The sequence below is a fragment of the Trachurus trachurus genome (genome assembly GCF_905171665.1).
Source record: "Trachurus trachurus genome assembly, chromosome: 23".
In the NCBI taxonomy this organism is placed as follows: Eukaryota; Metazoa; Chordata; class Actinopteri; order Carangiformes; family Carangidae; genus Trachurus; species Trachurus trachurus.
In genome coordinates this window covers 4,979,525-4,994,882 of record NC_139912.1, presented here as the reverse complement: position 1 = coordinate 4,994,882, position 15,358 = coordinate 4,979,525, and the positions used below count along the sequence as shown (strand labels likewise).

Sequence of the window (15,358 nt, the reverse complement as noted above, 5' to 3'; positions counted from 1 at the left end):
CAGAGCCGACATCAACAACACAAACAGCCACGTGGTAAACTTTCCCACTCTGGATCGGACCAACGAGAACAAACCCACCCTCAGATGATGAGATCACACCTTCCTTCCTCCGCTGCTACAAACCAGCAGGTAAAACCAGTTCATGTGTTCGGTGTCGCCTTCGCCAAGCAGACACAACACAACACACACAACACACTATGTGGACGGACTTTCTCCTGGTCAGGACGTGGACGGGACCTGTGGACAGTTTCTGGGGCCGACGGGGTTCAGGTCCCTGAAGGGCTCGGAAAGCCGCGGCCCCTGCAGCCGGGACAGCAGCGTGGTCCGGCGGAAGCTGCTGTCCGAGTCCCGGTGAGGGCCGAACTTGGTCTTGAGGCGGCGGCAGCACGGCAGGCTGCCGGCGAAGTCGGACAGGAGGTGTCCACTGAAGATCATGTAGATCCAGGGGTTGCAGCAGCTGTTGAGGCTGGCGAGGAGCGCGGACAGCGTCACGGCCGTGTTCTCAGAGTCTGCAGGAGGGAAACACAGGGAGGCGTCAGCTGCTCGTTCTTATTTTCTTTCTTTTCACTGCAAAAAGTCAAAATCTTTCCAAGAATATTTGTCTCATTTCTAGTCCAAACTAAACTCTTTTCACTCAAAATAAGATTCATCACCTAACAATGAACTTGTTTTTAGATCATTTTCATTTGTTTCAAACAAATTTTCACTTGAAATAAGTAGAAAAATCTGCCAGTGAAAGCAATTTTTTTTGTGCTTGTAATAAGAAAGGAAAAACTTGATCCACTGTCAGATTCTTCTACTTATTTCAAGTGAAAATCTGCCGTAAAGAAGTAAAACGTGTCTAAAAACAAGTTACTTTTTATGTGATGAGTCTTATTTTAAGTAGAATGAGATTTGTTTTGATTAGAAATGACATTTTGACTAAAAATAAGACAAATATTCTTGGTAAGATTTTGAGTTTTTGCAGTGTTCTTTCTTTTTATTTATTCCAACCAAGGCAATCTCACAATTTGACAATATCATCACAACATTTCTTCCATTGGTTGGAAGGGAGCAGGGAGAAGATACATCTTATATTGCCTGCCCCTCACTTAAAGGGACAACGAGGAGTTTTGTAAAAGCGAAGCGTTTTCACACTACATTTATGAGCCTCCGCGCACCGTGAAATTCTTTGACCGGCGCAAGACAGACTCATGTTTTCATTCATCAAGAATTAAAGTCAGAGGTTCGAAGACGATCACATACCGCTGTAGTTCCGACCATAAACGGCGATTCGGCTGCGTTATTCTCATGACGAAAAAGCCGGTGCATATTCTCATTAGTCCAGGTCATAGTATTTCAAAGGAGGTTAATCGAAAGCAACTGGACTTAGTTATTTGTCTAGGAAGACTAGGGCTGTCCCAAACGATTATTTTTCTCCCGATTAATCTATCGACTATTTTTTCGATTAGTTGATTAGTCTAACGATACATTTTTTGACTAATCTAGCGATTATTTTTTGGTTGACGATTAGTCATTTACAAAAAAACACTTCTGAACACTTCTCTTATTTAAATTGTTCAGATACTCTTTCTGGCTGGTGTACATTCCTCTTTATAATCTTTTTTATTAGATTATGATTAAAGTTGTCTTATCTGTCACTGAACAAACTGTAGTCTTACCATAATGTGAACAAGACAAGAACAAGTATAATGAAAACGAAAAACAGCATTATAAGAATCATTGGCTACATTTATCATCATTTCTGATTGCTATTTCCTTAAAGCATTTTCTTGGCTTGGAAAACATTAGTACAAGTCTTCAATTCATTACTTTTACAGAGTTCCATAGTTTGACTGCAGCTACAGAGATACACATCTGTTTCAAAGTTGTCCGAGCAAACGGGTGATTTAAAATGAAACTTCCTCCTTTCTTCTTCCTCTTTTATTCTGGTGCTGCAGCGTTTCACATGTTCATCTCCCCCCCTCCGGCTCCAGTTCTTCAAGCTTCTCGTGTAATCACAGGATTTACGACGTGTTGGATTTTATTCAGATTCAGACGACACACAACCTCGGGGGTTGGATCACACTGTGGCTGCCTGCGGGGAGGAAGTCGGCTTATCAAGCTTCCTCTGCCTCTAACGCCAAATATTACATGGAAAAATATTTGCAGTGCAAAATTTGGGCCCTGAAAAAATTGCTGTAGAACTGAGGAGCTGCAGTCGACGGCTGATTTGACGCACCAAAAATACTCTGCACATCAGCTCTGATCAGTCGTGTTTCATTGACAACAAATAAGGTGAAGTCACAGAGCTGCACATGTTGATTTACATAAAAACAATGACTGGATGTTAAGATTTTAATTAGGCTTAATATAATGGAACCCTTTTATCATGTACTAATCAGGAATATCAAGCTATTTATCAGTTTTTAATTCCCTACCACAAACTTTCCAATTCACCACAAGGCTGCAACACACCAATTAGCATTAGCAGGCGGTACATACACTATACACATATAGTAGCTGGTTTACGCACTACAATCTACATTTCGATTGGTTTAAATGGAGCGAAATTACATTCGAGAAATACAAAAAGAGAATTAAAACATCTGTGCAAGACGTTGTATGAGAGTTGTAGCAGATCCCAGGTGCATTGAGAATAAAAACAGAAAAGCTGCTGCTCCATAGTTTGGTATGTAAAGATAAATGACTCGCCCCACAGGGAGCCAGGATAAAGGTCTTACTGTATAACACCGGGAACTCTCAGATGTATTTTCATGTTTAAATCTTGAACACACATCATAAAGAACCAAGAGCTGCTGCAGCATCAAACAGTACACCCTGCAATCTGTGGCTCCTTATATGGAAAAACTAATTGTATACAGTATAATTTTTTTATCAAACGGTCCTTCAATCAGAAAACACAATCATCGCTTGGAGATTAGTTCATGTGCCGTTGTTGAACAAGTGAACTCAGTGTATACACTGAGTTGTCCCAGGTGTCGAGCTCACGAGGTCAGTTAACAGGCAAATCCCAGAGTCGTGTCAAACGATGATTAATGAGGGATCCAAGGTTTTGGAGGTGTGTGTGTGTGTGTGTGTGTTTCTGAGTGTGTGTTTGGATTTCAGCAAGACGAAACACAGGTGGAAAAAATCAGAAAATGCAGTTATTGTTTCTCTCTGGTTCATTAATGTATCAGCAGCAGCAGCAGCAGCTCAGAGTAGATGTTGTTACCCAGCTGGTCCAGTCTTGTGTTAAACCATAAGTCTGGCTCACAATTGATCCAAAGATAAATGCAGGTATTAGGCTAGAAATGATGTGGAGCACTATTCCCTCTAAGGTGTTTTACTGTGCAATTGCACACTGCTTCCCACCTCTTTGCCCAGAAGACAAAAAAAGTTGCACACTCAAATATCCCCGACTAGTTTACTGTTTATTTCTCCCTAATGTGCGCTTCGAATTGTGAAATGTATGACCTTAACCGTGGTCTGTAGTGCAACTACGATTGAAGTTTTTGCTTGAGAATTATTATTACTGTTCATATCAAGAATGCTTCTGTGCCAAGAGTTGATGACACCAACTCGACGTTAGTTGTTTTTTTTTTCATATTGTGCATATGGCAATAAATGCAAATGCAATCTATTTTGCCAAAACAATATTGTATTTTGTTAGCATTAACTGTAACTGACCTAGATATGGAGTAGCCCAGCCTAGTCTAGGTTGTCAAAATAATCTGTTATTATTAATAATAGTAATAGCCAATTGTATTGATATTTGGAGTTGGAGAGGTGAGGCCATAGCACCAGCATGTGGACGTACTCAGTACGCTTGAGCTTTCGCTCACGGTCACTCAAGCATGTCATCACAGGAGTTGAATTTCTGCTCAGGAGTTTTGAAAATTACATGTAGAGGGAACATTGATGTGGAGGTTTAGAAAACATTTTCTTTTTGCAAAATGGTAGAAATGTCTGCATGGATAGAAAATGAAAAACATTTTCCTGCTCTGGGAACATGTTACATTTAAATTATATCAATTATATCTCGTCACAAAATATTGCAATGCTATGCTGTATCTTTTCTTTTCCTTCCACCGGACTTGATGAAATGGATGTGAAGTGACCGTAACTGCACCAGGACATAATTGAGCTCCAACTCCTCTCTGTCTCATCCTGTGAGTCATCCCCATGTATACAAAGGCTCTGATTGGCTCAGATGGTTCTCCAGCTGTGGAAACATCTGTCACTGAGCAGAAGAAGACGGTGTGTGTGGGTGGGTGGTGATTTAGCAGCACATTCTCACTCTTCACATACGTATACCTCTGGGGTGGATCCAGTAACGGCACCTTTCAACGAGCAGATACGAGACTGATCAACAGAGCAGTGGAGTCATCAGGAGGCGGTTGGGTCAGTTTTTAGGGCTACGAAAGCACTTTGGGTTCAATTCGGCCTCGACTCAAGAACAATTATTTGGTCTCGTCCCAAATTTGGCGCAGACTAAAGGCTGTAGTTACACAAAGGAGAAGTTTTCCTTCAAGGCTTTCAGCCAGAAGAGCGTTGTGTCTACAGTACCATCTGCCAGAAAGGCTTCCCAACAGAACTGTAAAGTCCACATAACATCAGAGCAGGTTGTCGGTGGCGGTGGATGAGTGGCTCTTTCTTTGAGGGCAGTGGTCTTTTTCACAACCAAATTTTCACATCAGTTTTGTTAATTACAGGATGTTTTTGAAACCAATGGCAAATTGGCCCATTGCCATAATCCCTATAGTTTTAGGAGTAGGTTCCTTACTCAGAGCCGCGAGCTGCTCAGAGCTACGCTATGGAGGCTAATGGGATTTCTTGATTTCCTTCATCAAACTCATCAAATTCATAATCCAACAACTCCAAAACGCTCTGGTGGACAAGTTGTAACCTGCACATTCACCACGCTATGAGATAATAACACAACGTTACCAGAAAGAGATGGTCACAACTTGTCCACCAGAGCGTTTTGGAGTTGTTGGATTGTGTATTTGATGAGTTTGATTTGGGGAAACCAAGAAATCCCTTGAGCCTCTGTAGAGTAGCTCTGAGCAGCTCACGGCTCTGCTCCGCTGTTAGAGCTCCTTTTTATTTGGAAACCTAATTCAGATCCCCCGACTCCACTTTGAGAACCAATTGAAGTTCTGGTTTAAGTGACAGAACTATTTGGTTTAGTCACCTTTATCCTGGAAAAGCTTTATTTTACAGATCTAAATTAGCATTTTAGCCCCAACCCAGGGTGTTTACATTGTGTATTCTGTATTGGCTTTCATTAACTTGCACTGTCCTTCCAAGTAAACTTCTTCTAAGTCAACTTTCATTGCAGCAGAGAACAATGGAAGTCTATCAGATCAGGCTGCACTTGTTAAAGGGTCCATAAATCTGTGAGTGATGATTTTGGACTGAGGCTGTCTTGGCTTTAGGTGTCTGGATTTTTATCCTTACCACCAAAACAAAACCTTTTTCAACTCTGTGTCCAAAGTTCAGCACCTCAAGGCTTAAAACTTCTCAATTTAAACGCTCTCTTTTTTTTCTTTTTCTTTACCTGTCATGGTTGTGTTGGTCAAGGCTCAGAAATCCACTGCACACACCATTACTTTCCAATTTTTTTTCTGATTGAATCTGCTGCTTTTTTGGCATTTGGACAGTTAAATGTCAAACAAGGACAGGAACTCAGTGTCCATCTGAAAGTTTATTCCTCTCAGGTTCAGAAAAACCCTGTGAAAGCAGCACACAGCCTATCACGGATCAGCAAAACTCTCTGAAATTAAATTCTCCAGGTGGTTGAGCAGCTGCTTCAGTCTGACCAAGGCAGGTTTTTTAACAGGCTGGAGAGTGTAAAAAAAATGTTTATCCTCACCTCTATCATATGGAAATCACACACTCTGACTGCACATGTCTGGATTTAAATAAAATACTGAATATCTTATTTATTCTGAGGACAATTTGAAGTGTTTCCACTTCCCAGGTTGACCTTGAAAAACCTGAATATATTTACACACGGCGGAAATTGTTCCTGAGATTAACAAGTTGCACAAATATTTGGCCTTTATATAAATTCAAACATGAGGCAAGTGTTATGACACATTCAAATACTGTCGACATACAGCACCTCTACTTCACCATACAGTAAACACCTGCTGTTTGAGCTGTGGCTTCTGCTGTGATTAATATTTAGATTTTCTTACATTATAGGTGGCTGAAATGGAAAAGCTGGGGACAGAATTCCATCTGTTTTTACTTCCCCAATGATAAATCGGCAAAGACTCATGATAGTTGGAGAAGGAAACAGCAGAGATTAAAAGAGATCATAATATAAACTTTACATAACAATCATGAGACTTTAAAATAACTTAAAGGATTTTATTTTGAAAAAATCTGGCCTTTTTGAGACCTTCCAGGACCTGCAGACGACATTGAATGTCACCTTGAGCATGTTGGTGTTGATGTCAGCATCAAACACCAAATCATGGCCATAGCTTTGACAGAAAAGTCTGAGGGTCACTGAACACTGGAGGGTTTTTATCCTCTGAGGACCATGAAAGTCTGTACGGAAAAACTCATGGAGATTTGTGGAAAAACTCATGGAGATTTGTTGTCGAAATATTTCAATTTTGTGGATAAAATAAAAACACAACCCTCAACACCTGGGAAATGTTTTTAGACTTTTCTCTTTGCTGTTATATGAGCTATTAGATGATTCTTGGTCCAGAATTACCTCAAATCAAGCTTTGAACCGATGACAGCTCAGAACTTCAATCTGCTTCAATAAGCTTTGTAATCAAGGATGCAACACAGAATTTCCCCCACAGGGAAACTAATGTTTCCAGTGAGGAGGAGGTTGTTGGATGGAGGCACCAGAACCACTGTGGACTTGTTGCATTGAATGTTTCTGGAAGGTGTACAGTAAATAGAAACTCACCGTCCCAGGAGAAGGTCTCGTCCCACACCGACCACATCTGCACGGTGAAGAACGGCGCCCAGCACACCACGTACGCCACCACGATCACGAAAGTCATCTTCACCGTGCGTAATTTGGCGCGGGAGATGGTGCTGACGCTGCTCACCGAGCTCCTGCCCAGGATGCCGTTCTTGGTGGCCTCGGCCACGGCGCCCACGCTCTTCTTCCTCCGCGTCTTGTACTTGAGGTTCATCCAGATCGTGCGGCAGATGAATCCGTAGCACAGCACGAGCACGACCACCGGCACGAGGAAGATCCCGGCCGTGAACCAGGTGATGTAGGCGCGCGCCCCCCACGGCTCTATGAAGTGGCCCCAGCAGTCGTAGACGGCCGAGCCGGGGTGCACCTCGCTCAGGGAGAAGATGAAGTACTGCGGGGTGCTGAGGACGAGGCTGCAGGCCCACGTGGAGCCGATCATGACGTAGGCGCGCTGCGTGGGCTGCTGGATGGTCTGCAGCGGGTGGCAGATGGCGATGTAGCGGTCCAGCGTCATCATCACCATCATGTAGGTGGAGGCGAACATGCCCAGGACCTGCAGGTGCTTCACGATGCGGCACAGGAAGTCCGGTCCGTAGAAGCGGAAGGTGATCTCCCAGCACAGCTGTGGCAGCACCTGGAAGAAAGAAAGAAAAAAAACTTCACGACCTTTGAAAAACAGAATTGCTGAACACATGTAGGAGCAACATTACATTAGGACCAATGATCAAAAAAGCCCGGTTGCCAGACATTTCAATCTCTTCAAACATACTGTGGCATCTCTCAGATACACAGGCATCGAATATGTCCAACTTCCACGAAGGGGGGGTGACATAAACAACCTTCTCCTCAAACGTGAACTTTTTTGGATGTACACTCTTAAAGTGATAGTTCACCCAAAATTCAAATATCACTCATTATCTACTCACTCATGAGTTTCAGAGTTACAGCGGGTGTCGGCGTAGCAGTGCATGTCCATATGACGGTTGCAAATGGATACCAACTGTCTTCGTAACAAAAAGACACACCAAAAAACATCCAAATACCTCCATGCTGCTCGTATGTAATGTCCGTCTTTTATTGAAGCCCCGAAATGCGAAATTGTTCCGAAAAAAATTAAATAAGTCTATATTTTATGCTTGTTTGTAGCGGAAGCTCCCAGTGTCTCTGTTCACTGCCCTTCCTGTGTCTTTGCACTGACCGGCGGAACAATTTCTCATGTCGGGGCTTCAATACAAGACAGACATTACATATGAGCAGCATGGAGGTATTTGGATGTTTTTTTGGTGTGTCTTTTTGTTACGAAGACAGTTGGTATCCATTTGCAACGGTTATATGGACATGCACTGCTACGCCGAGACCCCCTGTAACTCAGAGAAGCCACGGAGGACTCTGAAACTTCTCACATAGCTCTTAGTCGACATGATGGTGAGTAGATAATGAGTGAAATTTCAATTTTGGGTGAACTATCCCTTTAACACAGTCTTTCCTGAACTAAAGGTCTCAACGACGAGATGGACATCAGACCTTTCTTATGAGCTCTTGTATTTTCTTTTCTGGGTTGACTGTTTCTTCTGCTTCTATCATGACTGTTGCAATAAATTGATACGCTGAGTTCTGCAGAGTTGCGAGTCCTACCCTTGTTTTTTCTATTTTGCCTTTTTTTTTTTTACTCTGCACCTGCCCCTCGCTGGGTGTGATGATGTGCGTGTCTGTCGTGTCTACTCTGGTTTGGTTTGTTCTTAGCACCTGGAAGAAAGCCACCACCAGGTCCGCGAGGCTCAGGTGCTTCATGAACAGGTGCATGCGCGACGGTTTCCGCCGGTTCTTGTGCATGGCCAGCAGCACGCTCACGTTGCCCACCACGGCGGCGATGAACGCGAGGCTCAGGACGGTGATCTCGATCTTGGCCACTTCTTCGTTGCGTCCGAACGGGTCGTCGGTGGCGTTTCTCTTCCCGCTGATGTTCCCAGCTGTGGCGGAGACACCACCGACACCCGCAGCTCCGGTCTCCAGCTGCTGCAGCGTCAAGTTGAACCCCTCGGTGCAGTTTCTGGCCGTGATGTTGCAGGAGCTCTCCGAGGGGAAGAGCATGGTGACGCGCGGCTCCACCGAGCGCACCGAGCTGGCTGCCCGTCCGCCCGTGCGTAACCGTCACCACCGACGGAGACTGTGGCTGAAGTCAAATTCCCCCAATTACTCCAGCGTTGCACGGACTGAACCGGTCAGAAGTTTAAAAAAAAGAAAGAAAGAAAGAAAGAAAGAAAAGAAAGGAAGAAAAAGAAACCAAAAGATCGTCCAGTTGATTTGGATTTTTCCACCGTGACGCACAGTGACTCCTGGTTTTGGATGCGAGCTGCTGCGCTGCTGCAGATCCAGCCTCTTTTAAAGGCTCCTGCCCCTGTGACCAGACCAGACACCAGCCCCCCCTCCCCTTCCCCAACACACACACACACACCCTTCCCCACCCTCACACACACATTTCCTCTTCCCTCCCTCCCCTCTTAACAGCAAAACAAACTAGTGCAGGCTGCTGAACGTGTGGCCAGAGAGAGAGAGAGAGAGAGAAAAAAAAGTGTAAATAACCCAGCAAATTAAATTGTTCAATTTTGTTTCATTATGGGCAAACTGGAGGGCGATTTTACCCAGAATTGAAATGAAAATGAAAATCGTTAAAGGCCAAAATTGAGGAGAATTAACAATTAACATTTCAACCTGAGCACAGTTTCCAAGGTGATGTGTTCTGATGTCTTGTTTGGTCCAAACAACTGTCAAAACCCTAAAAAAAAAAACAGACCAGAGAGAAGAAGACCAGGATATTCTTATCTTTTTTTGTGTTTTTGCTTGAAAAACCCTGATAACGAATGCATTCTCTCTGAAATTAATTTTCTGCCCATTAATTGATTTGCTTATCATTTCAGATCAGCCGGCGTTATCTCTTGGGTTAATTTACTTTGAAAATCTTGTATCACAACAGAAAAAGTTTATACGAACCAACATAAAAATTAATTTTATAATATTCCACCCCAATAAGCAGCAGCTAATGGCGAAAAGACTGATCTGAACCACAAATATTGATTCTTTCGGTGTAATTTTAACCAATTTTGCATTATTTAAAGTGGCCAAATTGGCCGTTAGCAGCTCCTGTTTATGATGAACTTATGGATTCACAGAAAACTTGTGAAGATTCTCAGGAAAGTTCTGAGTTGTCCTTTTTTCTCTGTAACTTCTAACCAGATAAACATATGTTTATTCATGATGGCAGTAAAGTTTGGTGCAGGTCCAGTTAAAGAGATGGATCCAGGACTGTTTTTTATTACCGGTTCTTTCAAAAACATTGCAATATGTCATTTTCTGACAGTTGCATCGGTTTCTCAGGGGGAAAAAAATCTGACACATTAACAGTGTAGATCTATGAGTTTGAACAAATTGGTGCAGATTCAGATAAATAAAATGCTGAACCTGCATCACACACACACAGAGAGAGAGTCGTGCTTTATTATTAATGTAAGGTAACGGTGTCTGTGGCATCTGCAGCGTTTTAGAATAACATTCACTTCCTGTTCAGAGTCTGCATGAGTCATAGGTCACACACTGCTGCTGCAGGAGCCAAAGCAGAAAAGAGCATTTTTATGAAAGAGGAAGGCTGAAGACACATTACCCACAACCCCCCTCTTCCCTCACCGCCATCTGTTTGATCTGCTGTTTTTCCTCATAAGAAGCTCATTAGTTTAAATGTCAGGAAAAACTTTCGCTGAAAATGTGCTGGGCAAGTTTCGTCCAAGAAAACGTCTAAAAATAAAAAATGTTAATTTACAGACCTTCACGTTTAAAAGGCTGGAACCAGGAAACTCAAACTCAGTTTATGGATGAATCAACTCATAATATCCAGAGAAACATTTCCTTTGATATATCTAATTAGCATTTAATTACCACCACAACCCCCTCCCTGCACGTGAATGTAGATGTGACCGTCCATTCATTCTGGCCATGACACTATAATGCCTGTGTGTGTGTAAGAGGGGGGGGCGGGGCTTAAGTGTAGCCTGTGCAGCATAATGTGTTTATGTGGCGATAACCTGATAACCTCAGACACAGCGCTTGTTTTCTCAGCGTCGGATAAGAAAACAAGACACAAGTGGAAAACTCCCGCGGGAAGATACACACAAAAGTTTCAAAATCGCAGCTTCTTCTCAGAAACTTCCCACAAAGGTTTCACAATACAACAACACCAGCAACCTGCTGGCGTCCTCTCCTCTCCTCATTCTTCACACCGTCTTATCTTCTTTCCTTCGCCTCAGCGAATTCCTTAAAGTCCAAACAAACTTCACAACCCAATCTGTGTCTTAATTATAGATGATTAATGCATACTTCTGCTGTTTGTGTTTGCGTAAATTGGGTCCAACTTAAAGGGATAGTTCAACATTTGGGCAAATTGGCCCATTGCCATAATCGCTATAGTCATAGCAGTAGGTTCGTTACCTTTAATTGTCGGTGCAAGCTATTTTTAGAACGGCGGAGTGGAGCAACAGGCTGCTCAGGGCTATGCTATGGAGGCTAAGGGAATTTCTTGGTTTTATCAAATACACAACCCAACAACTCCAAAACGCTCTGGTGGACAAGTTGTGACCTGCACATTCACCACGCTATCAGATAATAACAGAACGTTACCAGACAGAGTTGTTTTAGAGGGAAATTCATGCAAAACCACTGATGTGCGTTGCATTCAGGGACAGTTTTTCAGCAAGCAGTCTCTGTATTTACCTCTAAAACAACTGTGTCTGGTAACGTTGTGTTATTATCTCATAGCGTGGTGAATGTGCAGGTCACAACTTGTCCACCAAAGCGTTGTGGAGTTGTTGGATTGTGTATCTGATGAGGGAAACCAAGAAATCCCATGAGCCTCCGTAGCGTAGCTCTGAGCAGCTCACGACTCTGCTCCGCCGTTCTTAAAATAGCTTGCACCGACAATTAAGGTAACGAACCTACTGCTATGACTATAGGGATTATGGCAATGGGCCAATTTGCCAAAATGTTGAACTATCCCTTTAAAGAGTTTAGCGTGAACAGAATCACAAAAACTTTCTGTTACTGTAAAGTCCACAGAGACTAAAGCTCCATTCAAACTGGCCTCATGTCCCTATAGAGGAGGTGGAGGTGGAGCGACGTTATTACCTGCACTGCTCAGTGGTTTTGATTCAGTCTGGACTCTGGAGCACGTATGGAGGTAATATTCAACCTGCACTCCAGGAATAACTGCAGTCACAGTTGTTTTTTCCTGTGAACTCACTGGTCCTGCTGTAATTTGAATCCTGTCCAGAGCAATTTCCATCTGTTTTGAAGTCATTTTTTCAGTGTAAACCTTCGAGGAATGTGAAAAAGCTACAAACTCAAACTACAGTATGTGAAACTGATGAAAACTTTAAAAAATATAGTAATTCTCAGGCTCAGGCAAGTTCTGTTCTATCGAGACGTTTATTAGAGATGTCCGTCAGAGGTAACGATGTCCTAAGGAAGCATAAGTCGCTCCAAACCAATCGATATGTGTTTTGTATTTGAGTTATGACGGTGAGAAGGAATTATTTTTGATTCAAATTCACCCCACGCAGCATCTTTGACTCCACTTCAACTCTCCAGCCGTCCCTGTGGAGTCTATTGTTCTGTCTGTCTGTATCTATGTATGTCCAACTGAATATCAATGTCTGTTAAATTACTGGCGAGCACAATGAATATTTAATTTTCTAACCATCCATATTGGGGTTCTTTCGTTTCTTTTTTTAAGTAAGAAAATAGTTTTAGGGAAATAATTTGAATGACTGTCAGACAAACATCCATAAGCCAAATGAGAAACCATAAAAAACCTTCCTGAGAAGCATTTAGATTTTAAGTTGAATTAATTATCAGTGTATAGGCTAGTGACAAACTGTCAAAAAGGGCTTTAGTTTTTGAGATACCCCTACCGGAGGTAGAACAAAACCTAACAATGTTTTTCCTCATCTCCAAGGTCTCCCATATATGAAATGGATTCTTAGGTTAAAATATTTTACTGCAAACATTGTTAAATTGATACATATTGTCATACACCCCAAACTTAAAAAAGAACAAAAATACAGCCTGGCCGTATGGGAGTTAAGACACATAAACTCATGTAGATTAATAACACAAGCTCTGACAGCTTTGAAACTTGACATAATTGTGGCCAGGAAGTTTCTTTACCTATTAGAAAAAACTGGATGTGAATATCTTCATGTGTGTAACATATAGAGACCTATAAACACTTGCCTTAAATAAGCGGACATACAAAAAAAGAATACCTATGCAGAATATTCTCATTTACTTTGTAGTTGCTCAATCAGGGATTGTCATAGAAACACATATGATGGCTTGTTTGAAAGATGGAGTTGTGCAGAATCCAGTGATACCAAATATGTGACTATAGCATGCATAGTCAGCATAATACATCACCAAATGTATGAGGTGTCCCAAATGAAAGAAAGTGAAACATTAACATAATCAAGTCTCCACAGCCCATTATCAATGGTGACAAGAATGTTGACCAGTTCAGTCTTACTGCAACCTAAGTAAGTAACTTTGGTTAAGTGCTACTCTTTTTTATAATACATTAAATAATAGCATATTTCATGATGACACCTTATATAGTTCATATGGAAATAAATATCCAGTAGAATCAGTTTAAATTGAAATAGAACACCTTAAATATATACTGTATACACCCATTTGAATTTATTTTTGGTCAAGTCATTACTGCATAATGGAAAATAATAGTGTTAGTGTTGTGTATTTCCCTAATAACGCACAGGACGCAGTGACTCTTACTGCACATGGCACCTTTACTCAGCTCGTGCAAAACCGGAACTTCACATATATATCCCAGCATTCCTTGGTACACTGATAACAACGGCACAACGGTCACACAGAATACAAAACTCAAAATCTGATACATCACCCCCCCCCCCTTTTAAATGAAAGTACACTTTTGTTGCACCATGACTTAAAATATCAGTGCTTTGTATTACCATACAAACTCATACAAATGTCTCTAAGTTAATTTAACAAACTCCCTTGTCTTGCTTTTTTTTTTTTTTTTTTAAATTCTGTACCTTTTTAAGACAGGCATAATGTAACAAAGCTATACTGAACTGAAAACAGTAGTTACATTATTATTATATTGACCAACTTAGTCCAAGTGTCAACCTGCTTGTAAAGAACAATCAATCTGCACATCGCGCTCAGGCAGCTTCCTTTCTCTGGCTGAGTGGCGCAGCATTGGAGATGCTGCTGGCACCTCTGCACTGTCCATATGCAGAAGATCAGCACCGGCTGACACGTTGTCTTGGAGCACACTTGGCTGGGTGGAAGTGTCAGTATTAGAGGTTGTACAGTCAGTATCCAAAATGAGTCCATCAGTTGTGACACGGGATCTCAACTGATCCCCATGTCTCCTGTATGTTATGTCTGTGTCTCTCTTGCACTTTGTAGGACACTGGTCCTGCTTGGTGCTCTATCACTCCAGGAATCCACTTCTCTCCCCCCCCTGCCGTATTTTGCAAAGAGAAAGATCTGCTCACTGCCCGCTGGTCATGATAGAACTTCCGCATGTACTGCTTTCTGCGAACTGTGACTGCAGTGTCAGAATGCATCAGGTCCAGGCGAGTTGGCATATGTCTGTTTAGGACCAGGTCCGCAGACGACTGACCAGTGGTGCAGTTTGGGGTACAGCAATACTGCATCAGACACACAGAGATCTTGTCCTCAATGTTGAGTGTAGTCTGAGAAAGCTTCTTAATTCCCCTCTTAAATGTCTGCACATATCGCTCTGTGAGACCATTAGAAGCAGGATGGCCTGGGGTGCTTGTAGAGTGCAGAATTCCATTCTGATGCATGAAGTTCTTGAACTCTGCAGACGTGAACTGCGTTCCGTTGTCAGTTACAACATGCTCCGGATGACCGTATGCTGCAAACAGTCTCCTTAGTCTTGTGATGAGGTGCTGGGCATTCTGAATACTTCTAGCCACTTGGAGTAGGCATCTACGACAATCATGAAGGTGTGACCTACAGTAAGAAGGGGCCTGCAAAGTCCATGTGTAATCTTTTCCAGCTCTGGCCTGGAAACTCCCAAGGATGTAAAGGCACCTGCCGAGGCATCCGTTGTTCCATCTGGCAAGATTCACAGGCTTTGCAGACCTGCTCTACATCCGTGTCAATCTTAGGCCACCATACATATTTGCGTGCCAGAGCTTTTCACAACTACTTGATGACCAGAATGCAACTCTTTCAACACAACTTTTCTGAGCTTCTCAGACAAAACCACCCTGGTGCACATCCACGTTCAGCTGACAGTTCATATCTGCGTGTGTGGATGGGTTTCAGACTATTGTCCACATCATCAGGCCAACCATTCGT

General features: G+C 42.5%; 1 protein-coding gene across 1 annotated transcript; it reads right to left on the bottom strand.

Moving 5' to 3' along the window:
* Window positions 1-219: 219 nt before the first annotated feature.
* LOC311006968 (arg8-vasotocin receptor-like) lies at window positions 220-9,028 on the bottom strand (the record flags this gene model as incomplete). The annotated part of the gene is made up of 3 exons (XM_084000042.1): window positions 220-509; window positions 6,920-7,571; window positions 8,684-9,028. The coding sequence occupies 3 exons, from the start codon at window positions 9,026-9,028 to the stop codon at window positions 220-222; spliced, it is 1,287 nt and encodes a 428-aa protein (XP_083856168.1).
* Between the last annotated feature and the right edge of the window lie 6,330 nt (window positions 9,029-15,358).